The sequence below is a fragment of the Vigna angularis genome, chromosome 3, assembly GCF_016808095.1.
Source record: "Vigna angularis cultivar LongXiaoDou No.4 chromosome 3, ASM1680809v1, whole genome shotgun sequence".
Taxonomy (NCBI): Eukaryota; Viridiplantae; Streptophyta; class Magnoliopsida; order Fabales; family Fabaceae; genus Vigna; species Vigna angularis.
Window position 1 is genome coordinate 18,160,172 of NC_068972.1, and position 17,964 is coordinate 18,178,135.

The 17,964-nt window shown below is 33.9% G+C and overlaps 3 protein-coding genes across 6 annotated transcripts; 2 read left to right on the plus strand and 1 right to left on the minus strand.

Annotated features, from left to right (window-relative positions):
• The first annotated feature begins 496 nt into the window (after positions 1-496).
• On the plus strand, positions 497-2,684 carry LOC108325691 (WAT1-related protein At4g08290). Of its 4 annotated transcripts, none has more exons than XM_052875359.1 (7): positions 497-757; positions 1,000-1,062; positions 1,170-1,286; positions 1,372-1,600; positions 1,769-1,927; positions 2,015-2,166; positions 2,331-2,684. In XM_052875359.1, exons 1-7 carry the CDS (start codon positions 552-554, stop codon positions 2,338-2,340), a joined length of 936 nt encoding a protein of 311 aa, XP_052731319.1. In that variant the 5' UTR covers positions 497-551; the 3' UTR covers positions 2,341-2,684. The 4 variants fall into 4 exon arrangements, with proteins under 4 accessions (XP_052731319.1, XP_052731318.1, XP_017414276.1 ...); XM_052875358.1 differs by having other exon boundaries at positions 2,015-2,162; positions 2,249-2,399; XM_017558787.2 differs by having other exon boundaries at positions 498-757; positions 2,249-2,676.
• A 317-nt stretch (positions 2,685-3,001) lies between these two features.
• Positions 3,002-6,156, minus strand: LOC108325043 (CDT1-like protein a, chloroplastic). The gene is made up of 7 exons (XM_017558029.2): positions 5,811-6,156; positions 5,606-5,725; positions 5,260-5,494; positions 3,936-4,820; positions 3,505-3,700; positions 3,336-3,426; positions 3,002-3,230 (listed from the first exon to the last, which is right to left on the minus strand). The coding sequence occupies exons 1-7, from the start codon at positions 6,137-6,139 to the stop codon at positions 3,173-3,175; spliced, it is 1,914 nt and encodes a 637-aa protein (XP_017413518.1). The 5' UTR covers positions 6,140-6,156; the 3' UTR covers positions 3,002-3,172.
• A 4,009-nt stretch (positions 6,157-10,165) lies between these two features.
• On the plus strand, positions 10,166-17,274 carry LOC108324651 (autophagy-related protein 9). Its single transcript, XM_017557592.2, has 9 exons — positions 10,166-10,716; positions 10,801-11,121; positions 14,167-14,389; positions 14,610-14,789; positions 14,890-15,099; positions 15,520-15,597; positions 15,698-15,768; positions 15,884-15,994; positions 16,222-17,274. The coding sequence occupies exons 1-9, from the start codon at positions 10,166-10,168 to the stop codon at positions 17,069-17,071; spliced, it is 2,595 nt and encodes an 864-aa protein (XP_017413081.1). The 3' UTR covers positions 17,072-17,274.
• The last annotated feature ends 690 nt before the right edge of the window (positions 17,275-17,964 follow it).

Genomic DNA, 17,964 nt, shown 5'->3' on the forward strand with positions numbered 1-17,964 from the left:
TTTGGAGACAGTTCTAAATTTCTTGTGCTCTCTAAATTGCTTAAGAATTAGTTGTGGGATAATATGATATACTTAAACTAATTTAGAACATTTTGAAAGACAAAGCAGATACATTTTAGTTTTTAAATTTGCTTAGCAAGAGAAGACTTACTCTGAGTGGAACTATAAAGAAGTTAGGGTGTAGGTGAAAGTACTGCTGCCACTAGTGTTTTAAATTAGTGTTGTGGTAGAGGTTATGTTGCAATGTTTGATGCTGTGGAAAATTGCAAACAAATAGAATTGATGTGATCACAAGCGAGATGTGGATGTAGAGAGCAGTTTAAAACAATGGTGACGACTAATTACTTTCTGTGATGACTATATACTTATGCGTATTACTGCAATATGTGATCGAATCAGCCATCAACTTTCCAGGTCAGTTAAAAGTTGACGCAAGTATGAAAGAATAATATGAGAAAAGATCTTGCATGTGTATAAATAAGTCTAAATGTTTGCATCCCAAGTTCACAAATATTCAGGGAGACCTAAGTTTAGTGCAACATTCTTAAGCTATGTCTAACAATGAACTTGCATCTGGGATGATTTATGTGAAATTCAGGCCTCACCTTCTTATGTTATTCATTCAGATGCTTCTTTCGTTTCTCTATTTCCTTGTAGAGGCTTCACTAAGCAAAGGGATGAACCCTCATGTTTTTGTTACCTATAGGCACGTTATTGGGGGCATAGCTGTGCTTCCTTTTGCTTATGTTCGTGAAAGGTACATCCCATATATGAGACCGATTGTTGTACATGCTCTTGCCTTCAAAAGTTTGTAAGAGTAATGTTAGCTCATAGTTTATACTGCATATAACTATTTATTCCATTGTGGCAACTAGAAAGTTATGTTTAAGCAAACATGTTAGACCTATGACTTTGTATGTTGATTAAAAGAACATACGTCTGATTTCACATTTTCATCTTCGATTGTTACCTATTATTCTTATCTAACTTACTTTGCAGAAAATTATGGCCAAAGTTGACTATGACAATGTTCATTGAGCTATTTTTTCTATCCCTCTTCGGGTACTGTTCTCAAGTCACGTTTTTTTCTTTCAGAGAAATACACAATATACCACCAGTTCAGGAAGAAACTTACATTTATGTTTGTTTTCCTTAATTGTGAAAAACAGGACCAGTCTTACCCTGAACATGTTTTTCGCAAGCTTGAAATATACCACTCCTTCCTTTGATGCATCCATGACTAACACAATCTCATCCCTTACTTTTATACTTGCAGTTGCACTCAGGTGGGTAGAAGAAGTTAATATTTTCAAAGATTAGTAATATTGTTGTGACTATTTTCACTTTTGGTTTCATGATTCTTGTAAATAGATTAGAGGTTGTTGATGTTAAGAAGCCTCGTGGAGTGGCTAAAGTTTTTGGAACCGTGTTATCTTTGATTGGTGCATTGATAATGACTTTGTATAAAGGGCATACGATACAAAGCTTACGGGGTGCCCCGTTCCACGTCAGAGGCAATTTTGTTCATAATAACTGGATTAAAGGATCACTTTTGGCTGGTGCAAGTTGCATATCATGGTCTTTATGGTTCATACTACAGGTATATTTATTTATCAATGATCAGGTTATATATTCACAGCATGGCAAACTATGTAGTATTTCATGAAGCAGCTCCAAAGATTAGCATATTTTACAAGGGATTGAAATACACATGCATTAAGATTTCCAAGAGTTTAAAATGTATGCGTGGTTTTTGCTTGACTTGTAGGCAGTCATAGCGAAGAAATATCAAGCACAACTGTCACTAACAGTTTGGATAAATTGCATGGGTGCAGCACAGTCTGCCATCTTCGCTGTAATCGTGGAACATAAGCCTAGAGCATGGCTCATTACATCCACTGTGGAACTCTGTTGCGTTTTTTATGCTGTAAGTAAAAAGATTAAGAGGCTGAAATTGAAAACTGAGATGAATTCTTAAAAGGATTCTAACATAATCAGACGTGAGTTATGACAGGGAGCTATATGTGGTGGTTTAGTTATATTCATCCAATTCTGGACTGCAGAACAAAAAGGGCCAGTCTTTGTCAGTATGTTTAATCCCCTTGGAACAATTTTGGTGGCTATCTTAGCATATTTTCTTTTTGGTGAACAACTCCACACAGGCAGGTAGATAACATTTCATATTTCACTGTTCAAACACAAAATATGTCTTTGTTTAACAGTTTTTAATTGTGTTTGACTGTTTCAGTTTATTGGGAGTAGTGTTTGTGATAATTGGTCTATACTTACTGTTATGGGGAAAAGAAAGTGATCGAGATTACAACTCACAGGAATCTTTAGCAACAGATGTTGAGCAGAGAGAATGTAGGACACAAATAAAGATTTCAGCCGAGCAAGAGGTACCGCAGAGGAACGTATCACAGGACACCAATTAACGGACGCATCATCCTAACATTGCCCAAAACTAATTACTCTAACAATAAGATGCTTTTTGCTCTACGATTACTAGTTCTTTGTTCACTGCACAACACCAAAACCGTAATTAGACAGCACGATCAGTTACTGATTATTAAATGTAACTTTAGGACTTATGTCCACTTTGGGTCAAAATATACTTATAAAATGTTGACAACCAGTGACAGATTTGAGCTTTCATAAAGTATTATTAGACTCCGGAGTTGATTTCATAAATACGACATAATATATTAATATAATATACTATTAATTGTAATATACCACGTGTATGCTTTATAAAAGGTTATAGATTGAAGAAAATCAACATGAGCCTCCCAAAAATTACATCCATCCCCTGTAATTTTATCTCAGATTAGCTTCTTTCTTTTGGTTTTGATTTAATTTATTTAACTATTTTTATAGTATAACTATCCAATATTATAATCATGAGGACAAAAATAACATTTTAAAAAATATAAAATAAAATTTGTATTTTTTAACATTCAACCAAATAATACTCTAGTTAGTTCAATTCGAATTAAGTAAATAAAATGACATAAATACAGCATATTTAACAGCTTAAATTAGGATGCACAATATCCTGTACAATAAACAGTCAACAATAATCTGACTATTTTGAGAAACTCAACCATTTACAAAGCACAGCCTAATCAATTGCGCATCAACGAGAAGCCCAAGATACAACATTTGCTGCTTACTACGTTGCTTCTTCAAGAGATGCTCGAATGGTTTCAGGGCTCAACAGTTTGTTTATGCTACCAGAGATATATGCCACAAAGTCAGAACAAGAAAAAAGTTAAGGTACAGGGTTAAAATAGTAAATATAAAATAAAGAACGCGCTCAAATCAAAGGAACTTACAATATTAGAAAATCCCCACTAGAGACCTGCTTCTCAGAAATCCATTCCGGTGTTAGTTCTTGCAACAAACTTAGCTGCTCTTCAACTTCACCTACGAATACAAACCAGACATAATTAGTACACAAAACAATAAAATAGTAAATCACTTTCACATAAAACACTGCCTTACTTCTATCAACAATATCGCTGTGGCTTGAGATTATTTTGCTCACAAGCTCCACTTTCGTGATACAATTACGCTGTCGAAGCAAGAGGCGAATCATATCAAACAGCTTAGGGAGGTTTGCTATCATTTTTTTCCTTTTCTTTGCTTGAGTGATAGCTGGGTCCCTTTCCTCCATCGCTATTCTTTCCTTTTCCCTAATCTGCAAGAGTCACAGTTAACCATGATCCCACTCATGCAAAGGGTTCATGAAGTAGACAAAGAAATAGTTTCCCAACATAAATCATTTATACCCACTCACTGGTGAAAAAGATACCAAAGTTTAATTATTCTTCATGGGACAATAAGTAAAATGAAGAAAAGACTCATTACAAACAAGTCCAAGAATATGTTCACTTCCTAAATAAATAAATAACGAATATGTACGTAGGGCATACCGATTGGATAAGTTTTCCAGGGAGGATGTCAAAAACGTCATCATCTATTGGTAAGGCACCGGTATTGTCTTCATTCATAGCCTCCTTGTTCTTCACTGGAGTGTCAAATTTCAATGACCTTGAGCGAGGTGGACGCCTAGCTAACTTGTTCAAAGAACTGGTAGAGTGGTCATCTGGGCTCATATAATGTCTTTTGGGTGAACACAATGCAGGTGTGGCACTCATCAACCTAATTGGAGTAGAAATAAGTTTAGCTGGGGTTGACATGGCATCAATGCTTGTAAGAGAACCATCTTTGTTTACTGTGCATTCATTGATTTCTCTAGCTGGAGTTGAGACGGCATCAATGCTGGTGAGAGATCCATCTTTGTTTTCGGGGTACTCAAAGGTTTTTCTCGTGGCAGTTGAGACGGCACCAATGCTCGTGAGAGACCCATCTTTGTTTTCTGTGTACACAATGGATTTGCTTGGAGTAGAAGGGAGAGCACTGGATGATTCCAGAGATGCACAACTTGTTGAACAATTTACACTACTGGCAGCTTCTGAAGCCAAATCAGATGGGGAAGGTTGCAATGAATCTGATGGAGAATTTTGTTGCACATCATCTGCTCCATGTAGTTTAAATTTCAAAGAAAATCGAGCTCTAAAGGATGGAGCAATGACAGAAGGTGCTTTCAAATGCTCATTAGGCAACTCAGCTGATGTCTTGATAGGTACTAACAATTTTTCATCTATGTCAGCTGACTCTGTATTATTGACAATGTCATTGTAGCGCATGCAGGTTGACAATTTCGTTGGGAGACGAGTTTCTAACATGTCCAAAATATTGTCTTTCTTTGGGCGATTGAATGGTTCGGGCAATGTTCCTTCTGGAATTTCATCAACCTACACATAGAAGCATCCTTCAGAGCAAATAATATGCATAATTAAAAGGTACTTGATCTGACTGAGGGCGTAATTGCTCATTATAGAACAATATGCAGGATTCACTAAAAAGTAATTATTATGATTGCTCTCAGGATGAAAGAACAACTGGGTTCATTAAAAACCATCACATAAACTGTGAATTTCCAAACAGAGGACAAGACTAGGCTCCAGCATCAAAGAAATTTCAAACCAACACTGTCATTAGTAGATCATTTGTACGCATACCTAAAATATTGTTGCACAATAACCACAATCATGAATAAAACCAGACAACCACTGAGAAATGTTTGGCAAAAACAAAATTCAAGGAAAAATTTAAACCAATTTAATCCTACGCAGAAATAAATGATTCGCGATAAATCTTATCAAGCAGCTAAATGGTTTTGACGTGACTCACCTCGGGATGAGATTCCAAAAAATCCCTTAGTCGGGACTGAAACAACTTCTTCAACGACACTCTCCTACGTTGAGAGTGCCCTTTTGCACCAGACTCTACCGCTTCAGGGTTTAAAGAAATATGAATATCCGGCTTCATACAACAAGTCCGTTCGTCATGCACAAGAAACTTCTTAAGAACAATAGCCTCAGGCAAGATATATTTCAATTGGGCTAGATGCCCATGAGTAAACCTCCTAACCAAATCAAAAACACGCAATTTCATTATTTGATACGAAGCTTAAAAAACAATACCAAAAATAATAAAAATGAAAAAATATATAAAAAACAATCCAATTGATCGGCACCTGTCAGTTAAAGATTCAATTCTAGAACTGATCTCTGTAAAGGATGGAGTCTTCCCTTTGAGGCGGAACATTGAAATCAAAGTATCCAAACGATCGAAGAACTGATCCAAAATCTCATATCTGCACACCAACCATAAAGCGCACCTAAAATCAGCAAAACATTTAAAAGAATGTCCTGGATTTTAAAAATGAATATGTGAATTACTTTTCGGGAAGCTTGGAGGATTCATCATGAGTAATCTTGGATTTACTGGGAGAAGAAGGCCACAGTGAGATCTGTCTCCTCACACCCTTGCTCTGCTGCGACAATGTCGTTTCACTGCTTGGGTTCATTTCCTGTAAACGTTTGCCGGCTTTTCTTATGTCAGCGATAGAGAGCGCGACGCCGCGGTTACGGATCCGCTGCGGCGGTTTCTCCGGCGTCTGTGAGCTGAAGCGAACGGGGCTCGGCGATTGGACCTTGGAGCTTTGGAGATAGGGTTTCTTGGATCTGCCTCTGCAAGAAGGAGATGCAGCCTCCGAGCATTTGTCCATGGTGCTGAAGAATCAGTGATGTGTGACAGGGAAATGAAAAATTAGGGTGGATTATTATATATGCTTTTTTTTTCGCGGGAAAACTGATGTTGCGCGCCTTTTAGCGCGTGCAAGCCTCTTAGCGCGTGCACGCCGTTGTTTCCCGCCAAAAATAAGACCTTGCTCTCTATTAACCCCCAAGGTAATAAGCCCGGGCCAGAAAAGATGCGTCTTATTTTGGGCTTCAAGTTACTTGTTTGTGTGCTTCTCCCCACACCATCATACCCTTCTCCCTACACTTCTTTAATTCTTTTTATTTCAAATATACTCTTTTTACCTCTATAGTTTATTTTTCTTTACTTTTTTTTTAAAATCCTATTTATTACTTCTTTCTTATTCACTAAGCCCCACAACCCACTCCCACTCTTACTTTTTCTCTTCCTCCCATTTCCATTTTCATTTTCTTCCTACCCCACATTCTCACTTTCTTTCTTCGTCTCTCTTATTCCTTTGTTCACATACCCATTTCCGTTTTCATTTCTTTCTTACCTACACTCTCACTTTCTCTCTTCATCTCTCTTATTCCTCTGTTCCTATTCCCTATTTTCGTTTTCATTTCTTCTCCATCCCCACACTCTCACTTTCTCCAATCAAGTTTTGTGCATTGTGTAAAATTTGTGCTATGCTGATGGTATATAATGCGCTGCATGTTGTGTAAAAAATGGAGAAGAAGAGAACAGCGAAGACCTCAACGGAAATGAAGAATCTATAGGGTTTTCAATGGATATTGATATTCGTCCATCTGACTTTCGGGTTTTCTATATTTTTTTTGTTTATTATTATATTTTTTGCTAGATTTATTTAACTTATATTTAGAATATATTTTTTGTTAGATTTATTTTTCTAAATGTTTTTATAAAGAGTAAAAACTGTTTTGTTAAAAAAAATAAAAAAATAGTTGTATCCGCTTTAGCCTTCAACGGATATTCGTATCTCTCAACGAACATCAATATCCGGATTCTCATTTCCGTTGAGGCCTTTGACCATATTTTTAACCATCTACTTTTAATTTTTCTGAAAGAAAAATGGGGAATAAGGAGGTGTAAGAAGAAGGGAGTGGTGGTGAACGGAGAACACTACTTGTTTTGCCTTAGAAACAAAATAATATTATATATATATATATATATGGTTTGTTAATTTGTGTTTTTTCAATTGTTACATTTTAGAAATATGTATCAGATTTTAGTAGACAAAAATATCTTAATATGGATTCTAAATTTTAAGGTCAAAGGCATTTGAATAACTTTTATCTTCAAAACTAAAGAAAACAATAAACCCCCAACCCCTTACTCACATCCCTCATTCCTCTCAACCATTTTTCTTTCATGTCTCTCACTCCAACATTTTTTCTATCATTCCTACTATAGCTCAACTTAAAAAATCAGAAACACTCGTCTAACTTTAATCCACCTTCCTCACTTATCTAACTTGTTTCTCTTTCATCTTCATACTCTTTCTCCCACACAAAGTAACCTGCGACACTGCAATTTGTTAAAATAATTGATGATGTTGATGTTCATTTTTGATTCAAGGGTTGTGTTATATATTTTTAAATTTTAGAATTAGTAGTTTATCTTCAGAGAGATTTGATATTTTGACTATTAAGTTGTCTGGAAATATTTTCTAAAGGAGAAAAACCCTTATGTGGAAAAGGGATTCGGGAAAGGGTAAGTTGTTGTCGGAAAAATGGATTTCTGAAATCAACTCTTAAAAATAATTCTAAAAACATATTTTTCGCTGAAAACAATATTTCGAAATATATTTTTCATCTTCCTACATATAACCAATGTCAAAACACAACAAAAAAATGAAGCTCCTGCACATCATACTAAATTATTTAACAGGAACAAAGTTGTTGTTGACTTTGTCCCCTTATGCAGAACAAAGAACACTGTTTGTTCCCTTTGGAATGTTTCATATTGATAAGCATATATTCATATTGTTACATAATATTGAGTAGTTTTCAAGAAAAACTACAATGATATACCAACTAATTAAAAATCAACCAGAAATTAGTAAACACTCATAATGAACCTGTTAGCTCTTAGTTGGACCATAAAATTACTTTCTAAAGTAAATCACATCATGTAAGTTTAATTTAAACAATTCACATCGCCAACTTGTTTGGTCAATATAAACATGATGTGATTTATCATTTGTTGTAGAAATGAAATTAAGAAAAACAAAATGCACTAAATTTGAAATTGGAATTTAAACTTAATAAATTTGTTACCATCACGCTCATAGTTTAACTTCTACTTCTTTCATTCTATTATTTTATTAAAATTGGTATTAAGAAACTAAATGTTTTGCAAGTATTATGGGTTGATGCTAACGTCTTTTCGAGATTTTTTTTAGTTTTGAAATTATTGTTGACATCAACATCATCAATTATTTTGTTATTAAAGTGAAAAACAAATGAACGAACATAGCAAGAATAACAAATTACGGTGTCGCGGGTTACTATAAGTGGACGAGAGAGATGATAGAAATGAAAGAGAAACAAATTGGATAAGTTAGAAAAATAGATTAAGGTTAAGTGATTGTTTGTGATATTTTCAGTTGGGACTATTATAGGGTGTTTCTGATATCTTTAAATGTTACCGGTTTTCTTTAAATATAATAGGTTTTTCTTTAAAAAAACATATATAAAATCTAAATTAAAATCAAAAGAATAATATTAACAAATGACATTGTCTTACTGTGTGTTACACAAAAACCATGTGAATAACAAAAAATTTGAAAAGAAAAATTAAAAATTTAAGAAAACCACATATTTGACGCAACATAATAATGGATAGTATCTGTTTTAAACTGCAACGCAATTGAAACAAAAAAATTTAAAGGATAGCAACTTGAAATTTTATAACCAAAATATTAATCAAACAAATAATTAAACATATATATATATATATATATATATATATATATATATTAATTGAAGTTAGAGAAACCGTTTCTGTTAAAAAAACAGATTATCAAATAATATTATCAAATTCTCGTAATATTTTTGAACTTTTTCATGCACTTCATAAATATTTTATATAAAATTAACTAATGGTTGATTATCATAAATGCATACTGAAGCTGATGAAGAGAAGAGGAAAAAGATATAATAGAAAAATTAACATATTTTTGTTATAAAACTATTGTCACTAATTTGCTAACCAATAAAAAACAATCCATCTTTGTTTGTTTCATTGCTTCTCCCCTTTCAAATTCTTCACAACCTTTGACATTTTTCGTCTTTTTTTCAAACTCTGTTTCTGATGAGCCTGACTTATTAAGTTCCCAATATTATATTTGCAAATGCATATTTTACTGCGGTTGTTTCTAATATTTTACAAGGTTGAGTTGATGTACTTTTGTTTCACGACAAAATTTGGGGATGTTGCCGAGGTGTAGTCATGTTTCATTCATCATAGGTAGTTGTGTTAGTGTGATCATGCTGTTACTTTGGTGCAATGCACATAATGTAGTTTTTGTTATATATTGTATGACACCGCCACTTCCTATTCTGAATTTGTGGTTTTTTATTTGCAAACATTAAAATTTCATTGCTTTCTATCCAATAAAGGGGAAATTTAGTTGTGGTTAGACTTGTTTACTAAAGTTGAATTTTGCTATCCGTATCTGTCTCTTGAAATTTGGAGTGGATATGATTCTATTGTTTAGGCTGTGTACTTGTAGCATCATTGGCATGCTATACAATTATAGTTCACTGGAGTAGAGTATAATGTAGCATGATGTTTCTTTAAAATTCCTTCATTTGGAAGAACTACTCCTTTGCCCTCCTTTTGCCTGTGAGAAGCTGATAATGAACTGTGATGGTAATGATGGATATGATGCTTTTGGTGATCTGAATTTAAGCTTTTATTATATAAGATTGACCAAGTGCATTGTTAGCAACACCAAGCTTTAATATGAAATACTTTCTCTTAATGTCTAGACTGAAAGGCTAATATTGATTATGTTCTGTTTGTAGAAATGTTGCACTGGCTAAGGAATGTAGCTGTTTTTAGTGTATTCAATTGGAAACGTCAAGGTGTTCAGGATGTTCCACCAGATATTGAAATGACGGATTATAGAAGAATTCCAAATACAGATAGTGAGAACCCTTCAGACCTAAATGATGATGAGAGCATTAATGTGCAACCCATTGCCGATTTGGATTTCTTCTTTGAAAGAATTTACAGCTATTACTGTGAGAAAGGGCTGTGGTGCATCATCCTAAGATGGATTTCTGAACTTCTGAGTTTAGGGTTCATCATATGCTTTTCAGGATTTATCCTTTTATATGTTGACTGGAATGGGCTCCGTAATGCCAAGTGTGGGATGGCTGCAGTCGAATCTGGAGTTGAACCTTGTGATCTTGCTAAAGAAGCTATTCATCAACACCCTTTAACCCCATTAACGATACTCAGAGCTATTTTTGTCGGATACCTAGGAGTATTTTTTGTCTATTGGATATTTTGCTTATTGAAGTTCTTCCTTCAATTGAAGGATACACTGAAAATCCGTCTGTTTTACTACAACAGGTCAATATGATAAACCATTTAGATATATTGATAGATTTTGCATGACTAGTTTTTCTGCTGTAATTTACCTTGATCTTCTTGCAGTCTCAATGTAACAGATCATGAAATTCAAACCATGTCCTGGGCTACCATTCTTGAAAAGATTGTTCATTTGCAAAACTTACAAAGACTCTGTGTGGTAAAGAATCTTTCTGCTCATGACATTGTGATGAGGTTGATGCGAAAAGAGAACTATTTGATTGGGATGGTCAACAAGGGTGTGCTTACTTTCCCCATTTCTAAATGGGTTCCAGGTGCTGGATCAACAGTGAAATATGGTACTGATGGAACAGAATATCGTCTAATACTACCCAGAACGCTTGAGTTGGCTTTACATTGGTGCATCCTGCAAAGCATGTTTGACCGGTATGTTAATTATAGTACAAATTTCATGTATAATCATTATATTCAGCATCACTTCATCCTGAAACTTGTAAAGGTAAGATCTTTTCTCAGGTGTAGCTATTATATTTTTTCGGTTTTTCAAAAGATATCTTAAATGACAATATTTGATATATTAACTTCTTACTGTCAAACACTAAAGAGTCTCTATCATGTGCACTTTTATTATGGATTTTTATAAGCTCCGTAAACTATTTAGATATATTTTTTTGATTTTCAATATATTTGGTAGATAATTAGGTTATTAAATATATTAAATAAATATTTTATTTTTATTTTTTTAATCTTAAACTACTTTTTTATTATTTATTTTTATTTATATTGAGTTTAGTCCATATTTTTTTCATTATAAATTCGATACTTTATGTGCATTTTTTATATAAAAGAGATTATATTTAATATGGTATGTAGAATTTAAGATTGTTTTAAAAATTTTCCATCACCCCTCCACGTCCATTGTCGCCGCCATTGTAACTACTTGTCGCCGTCATCGTCATAAGAGCTTTAATTTCAACCAGCGACCACACAATTTTGTTCGTCTCGACCCAACAACCCCGCCACCAGAGTCCAAACATGTTCTCACACGTCGGTCAAAGTTTGCAAATGTCATATTTACCAGTCGTGTGTGATGGCACATGCGTAGTCTTCTCTGGATCTTATCACTGTTGTTGACTCGTCGCAGCCTCCTCTTTTTGGATCTATCATTGTTTTCTTGATTGAGAACCTTAGATTTTTAGGATTTCTCTCTTTTTTGTTCATCTATGACTTCTTTCATTGCTCTCTCTTTTGATCTTTCTTTCACCACCAATGCATTTGACTTAGTAACTAAACTATGTCAATGTGTATTTGTCTATATATAAGTTAGATGACATTTATTATGCGACTTAGGCATCAAACATTCAACTTTGGCTTAATAGTCAAGGGTATATTAATCATATTACTCAAAAAGTGACTGATATTGCTTCTGCTGAGGTTCCCCGTTGGATGAAAATTGATGCTCAATTATGCATCATTCTCAAATGTACCCTTCACTCTTCTTTAAACCAAATTTTTCATTCCTATAACACATGTTCTAAAGTCTAGAAACAAGCCAAATTATTATACACCAATGATACTCAACGTCTTTATGGTGTTTGACATTATCTTTTCAATGTTGTTACTCTTCGGCATCATGACTCTATGGCTAATTATATAGGTAAGATTCATGCTTTTCTTCATGAATTTAATGAGTTATTGTCCCCTACCTCTACTCTTGCCCAAGAAATAAAACAATAATCAAAGTTTATGGTATTGACATTACACAAACATGTAGATAAATATTCCCATATCTGTGATCAACTTTTGGGTTCACCTGTTATAACCAATTTGACTTCTACTTGTTCCACTCTTTTGCGTGTACCAAGTAAACTCATCAATGATACATCTGCTTCTGTTGATAATTCCTTCCCATTAGAATCTCAACATGATGATCACAATCGTCTCACAAGCCCGGAAAAGGACGTCATAAGTGTGACCATTGTGGTAAGTTAGGTCGCAAGATTGATAAGTGATCTACATGACATGGATGTCCTCCTTGATCTGTTGATGTTGTTCAAATTGATCCTCCTTCATAATCACCTCATGTGGATCCTCCTTCATGTGATATCACCGACAGATATGTTATTATTAGTAACTTTCTCAAATGGTATGAAGATCAACAACTTTCTAGTTCGACTGCTTTTGTATCACATACATATATATCTTTTGTTGTCTTACTCAATCTTCTTCTCTTCCTTAGGTTCTCGACTCAGAAGCCACAAATCACATTACTGATAACAAATCTTTGTTTTCCTCTTTATCCTCTCTAGATAATTTACCTTTTGTTATAATGACTTATGGATCTAGGGTTTTAGCTCATGGTATTGGGATGATTAACTTTTTCCTTTTTCAATCCATTGATAATGTTCTTTATGTCCCTATATCTCCTTTTAACTTATTATCATTAGTCGTCTAACATGTTCTCTTGATTCTGTTATTTCTTTTACAAAACATTTGGTTTGTTTATAGGATTTAAGTTTGAGACAGGTGATTGGCATTGAATGTGAGTCTCATGGTCTTTATCATCTCCGTCCTTCTACACATGGCCCAATTATAAAGTCTTCATCTTTTCTCCATGCTCAGTTAGGTCATGCTCAGTTAGGTCATCCCAGTCTTGTCAAATTGCAGCAACTTGTTTCCAACTTATCTAAGTTATCCAATTTGGTGTGTGAGTTGTGTTCGTCATAGTTCATTTCCTCGTAGTGTCTTTTAACGTGCGTCCCTTTTTGCCTTAGTTCACTATGACATTTGAAGATCTAGTCGTGTTAAGTCTAGTTTAAATTTTCAATATTTTGTTACTTGATTGTTTTTAATGGAAAACCATTCTGAATTATTTTATATATTCCAATCTTTTTAGTGTTTCTATTCAAACTTTGCGAAATGATAATGACTGCGAATACCTTTTCCATTCTTTTAAACAATTTATGGCTTCCATGACATTCTCCATCAAACTTCATGAGCTTATACACCTCAACAAAATGAGGTGGTTGAGCACAAAAATACAAATATTGAAACAACTCACACTCTTTTAATTCATGGTGAGGTTCCTTAATATTTTTGGGTTGATATATGTTATCTCATTAATAACATGCCCTCTTCCGTTTTAGATAATATAATACTCCATTCTATTTTATTTTCTCATGAACCTCTTCATTCTTCATTTTTAAAAGTTTTTGGATTACATGTTTTGTTCATAATTTTAGTCCTCAATAAGTTATCTCCTCTATCAGATAAATGTGTTCTTTTAGGATTTACTATATCACAAAAAAATATAAAGTGTTTTCTTTTTTACTTTCTAAACCACTATTTTGTTTTTTATATATCACCTTCAAAAGAACCTTAGGTTCTATTGAATACAGTGAAAAACTATGCACTGAATATAGTATTATGTTTCTAATGTTGGTTTCCTCCTTGAATGTACTTTGTATGCAGAAATTTTTGTGTCAGAATGAATTTTTTGTCAGATTCAAAGACACTAAAGAGAAGGCTTATGGTAGTTGGGAGTGCAATGTTGTTGCTTTCTCCATTTCTTATGATATTCATGCTGTCACATCTCTTTCTGAGGTATGCTGAGCAATTTTATAATCAACCAAGCATAATATCATCCCGAAGATGGTCAAATTTGTCACAATGGGTCTTTAGGGAGTTCAATGAGGTGCTGTTTTCTTTTCTTGCAATACACATAAATGAATGAAATTATTGAAGAAATCTATGAATTTAGTAACTTTAAACTATGTTGTATGGGACATGTTGGAAATTTTTTTTGTTCATGTTTTCTCTTGTAGTTTCAAGCTAAAATTATTATATGTACTGACCATTAATATTTGAAGTTGGTGCGTAATTCGAAGCTCAACAGTACGTAACGTGTTTTATAGGTGGATCATTTGTTCAAGCATCGGATTAATAGTGGTGTATCTCATGCTTCTATCTATATGAAGCAATTCCCTTCACCAATCAAAGCTATCATTGCAAAATTCATCTCATTCGTATCGGGTGGCTTTGTTGCGATTCTGATCATCCTTGCTTTTTTAGAAGAGTCTCTGCTGGAGGGTCATGTAATATCTTTTTCATTCTTCTGTCAAAGAGTAATTTACAAATATGTCATTACAGTCATTGATAATATTTTTTCTCTTTTAAAACACAAAATCAATGCAGATACTAGGTCGGAACTTGTTATGGTATGCTGCTATTTTTGGAGCTATAACTGCTCTTAAACGGGTTGCATTTACAGAAAATGAGGTTTTAGTCACTGATCCCGAAGGAGCAATGTCAATGGTAGTTGACCATACACATTATATGCCAAAGAGATGGCGGGGCAAAGAAAGTACTGAAATGGTCCGTAATGAGTTTGGAACCTTATTCCAGGTACTCAGGATATTAAACTAAACCCACCATTGCTGGTTTTCTTTTTAAAAATAAGTGGGGGCAAATTTGCTTGTAAATTGCAAGTTTGAAAAAACTTATGGATGACTCTTGACGACCTGTACAAACTGAAGTCTTCGTAATTCCTGATGACTTCTGTGCATCATTCTTACACTGAAGTGAAGTCGTGCTCTCACCATTCGACTTCACATTTTTAAAATTTTTAAACATTGTATGGTGTACATATGGTTTTGTTTTAGAAGTCATGTGAAGTCTACACATTCAACCCATGACCAGTTTATGAACAAATTTGTCCCACTTTTGTGAAAAAAACCCACCATTCTCTGTTGCCATTGTTTTCATTATAAAATAGGTTTGAGCTACTACCATACTAATACTAATATTTTTCTTTTGGCGGTGCAGTATAGTGGGATGATGTTACTTGAGGAGATGGCTTCAATTTTGGTTACTCCATTCTTGCTTTTGTTTGTGGTCCCAAAGGTTAAACATAATAATTTTCCCTATTTTCGATTGCAGAAGAATGGAATTATATCTTAATTTATACACCATTTAAGTATTTTTTTTTTCATTCATTTCGCAGCGGGTTGATGATATCCTGCAGTTTATTGAAAATTTTACTGTATATGTTGAAGGTGTTGGTGATGTTTGCAGGTTGGCATGCACCTATGATTTCATCATTTAATAATGTCTTCTTGAGACTTCTTACATTAATTTCTCTAGGGCAAGCAAACCATATTAATTATGTTTTATCCTGTGATTTTGCCAGCTTTAGTGTCTTCAATTTTCAAGAATATGGAAACAGCAGCTATGGTTCTCCATTTAATGTGCCTCGTAGCCAGAGAAGTTCCCAAGGGAAGTTGGAGAAATCATTCTTGAGGTATTCAGTCATGAGATTGATCTTTTAGAAGTTCCATTACAATCTATTTTCACTGACGTTTCTGTGATCATATAAGGTCTTATATATATATAAAGGAAAACTTAAAAAGTTAATTATGATAATATTAAGTAGCAAAGGATAAGAAAGAGAGTAAGGCAGTTTGCTGGTGTATCATTAGTCCTCTCTGGAGGCTTAAAAGTTTTGTTTAACATTTGTTGTCATTGCAGCTTCCATTGTAGTTACCCTTTTTGGGAACCAAATGCTAAAGGAAAGCAGTTTCTACAAAATCTGAGAACATTCAGAGACAAAAAATTAGCAGACCATGTAAAAAGACATGGATTTGTTCCCCTCAAACCATGGAGAGATCACACTAACATGAGAAGCTATACAGACAGAAACAGTTTTACATCCAGGGAAATGTCACATGGTACTTTTGTGACCGGCAATCACTTGGGTTCATTGTTGGTAACTGAATCCAGCAGTCGAGACAATAATCCCTATCTTCTAGATTGGTACTACATTTCCCAACCTCGTTATGCAACTCCTAGACATGTTTCAACAAATCGTTTTGAAGCAACTCAGCATCATTCCCCAGATAGGATGCTTCCCATCTTGGAAGAAAATGAACATGAGTATGACGAACAAATGAACAAGTTTTGCAATGAACGTGCTGATTCCTATCTGGGTGCTTCCACATCGTCTTTCCTCTTCTGGGAAAGCCTAATCGAGGATCCACATTCCATTGATTTGCCTCGCACTATCAAGAGTCGTTGGTGGGAGAGAAGTCAACCTCGGAATGAAGATAGTCAGATAAGCTTTCTGGAACCACCAGATTTCAATCACCAAAGAACATGTAATTACCACGATAGATTTTCCAACAGAGGGTCAGAAGATCAAGATCAGAAAAACTTGTGTCAGGGTCGACATGATTCTACAAGTTTTTTGGAGCCACAAGATTTCAATCACCAAACAACATGCTATTATCATGATAAATTTTCTGATAAGGGATCAGAAGATCATGATGAGGAGCAATACCTGTACGGGGGTGATTATCACGAGCTACCTAATATGGCATAAGCAGATAATTTAAATGCAGGAGAATTGAATCTTCATTTTGGTGAGTCTTCCCTCAAAAAATCCCACTGTAAATTAAAGCCTGCAGCCAGCCTTGAGTAATGACATTACCCTTCATTGTTTTGTTTTAGCCTGTTTCTTGTTTCTGGAATGCAAGAGTTCCCATGTCTAATCATGATTTTCATTTCTGCATTATTTGTGTGGAAATGGAAACTATTCTTTGCTGTTAATAGACTGGTTGACTCAGATGTCTATAATTTTTTTACATTAATTTCTTATAATTCAAGTTAGGATTTCCTTGATTGTTAGAATAATTCTGTTCAAGATCTAAGTTTTTAATGGTATAGTTACAATATTTGATTATTACATCTAGCATTCACGTAAATTGCTATAATATTCTGTCTAATGGCGAGGAAATATTTCTTATATCGTAATTTTTAATGGCGAGGATTTTTTTAGTGTTAAAAAATAAATAAGAATTGTACTTTGTTCAACGTATAAAATATGCCACAGGATTTGCTGCAGCATATACTATAAACTATATAGTTTACATTTGTTTGGAGATAAAAAAATGAATTAATTGAAAATTTAATAATAAGTATGTGATATTTTTGGTTTGGTCTTGATAATTCTATCGTTTATTTCGTCCTCTTAAAAAATGTCTCTTTCAAAAAGGATTTTTGGTTTTGTTTCTCAATTCAATTTTAAAATAAAAAAATTAATTTAGATATTTGTGAATTTTGAGGTACATAATTGTCATTTATGAGATGTAATTTAATATTGTTACTTAATTTTCTGTCAGTAAAACATAAAAGCAAAATTTTAATAATAAATTAATAAGTACCAAACATTAAAATTTACTAATTTTAAGTAAAAATATAATTGAAGCCTTTAAA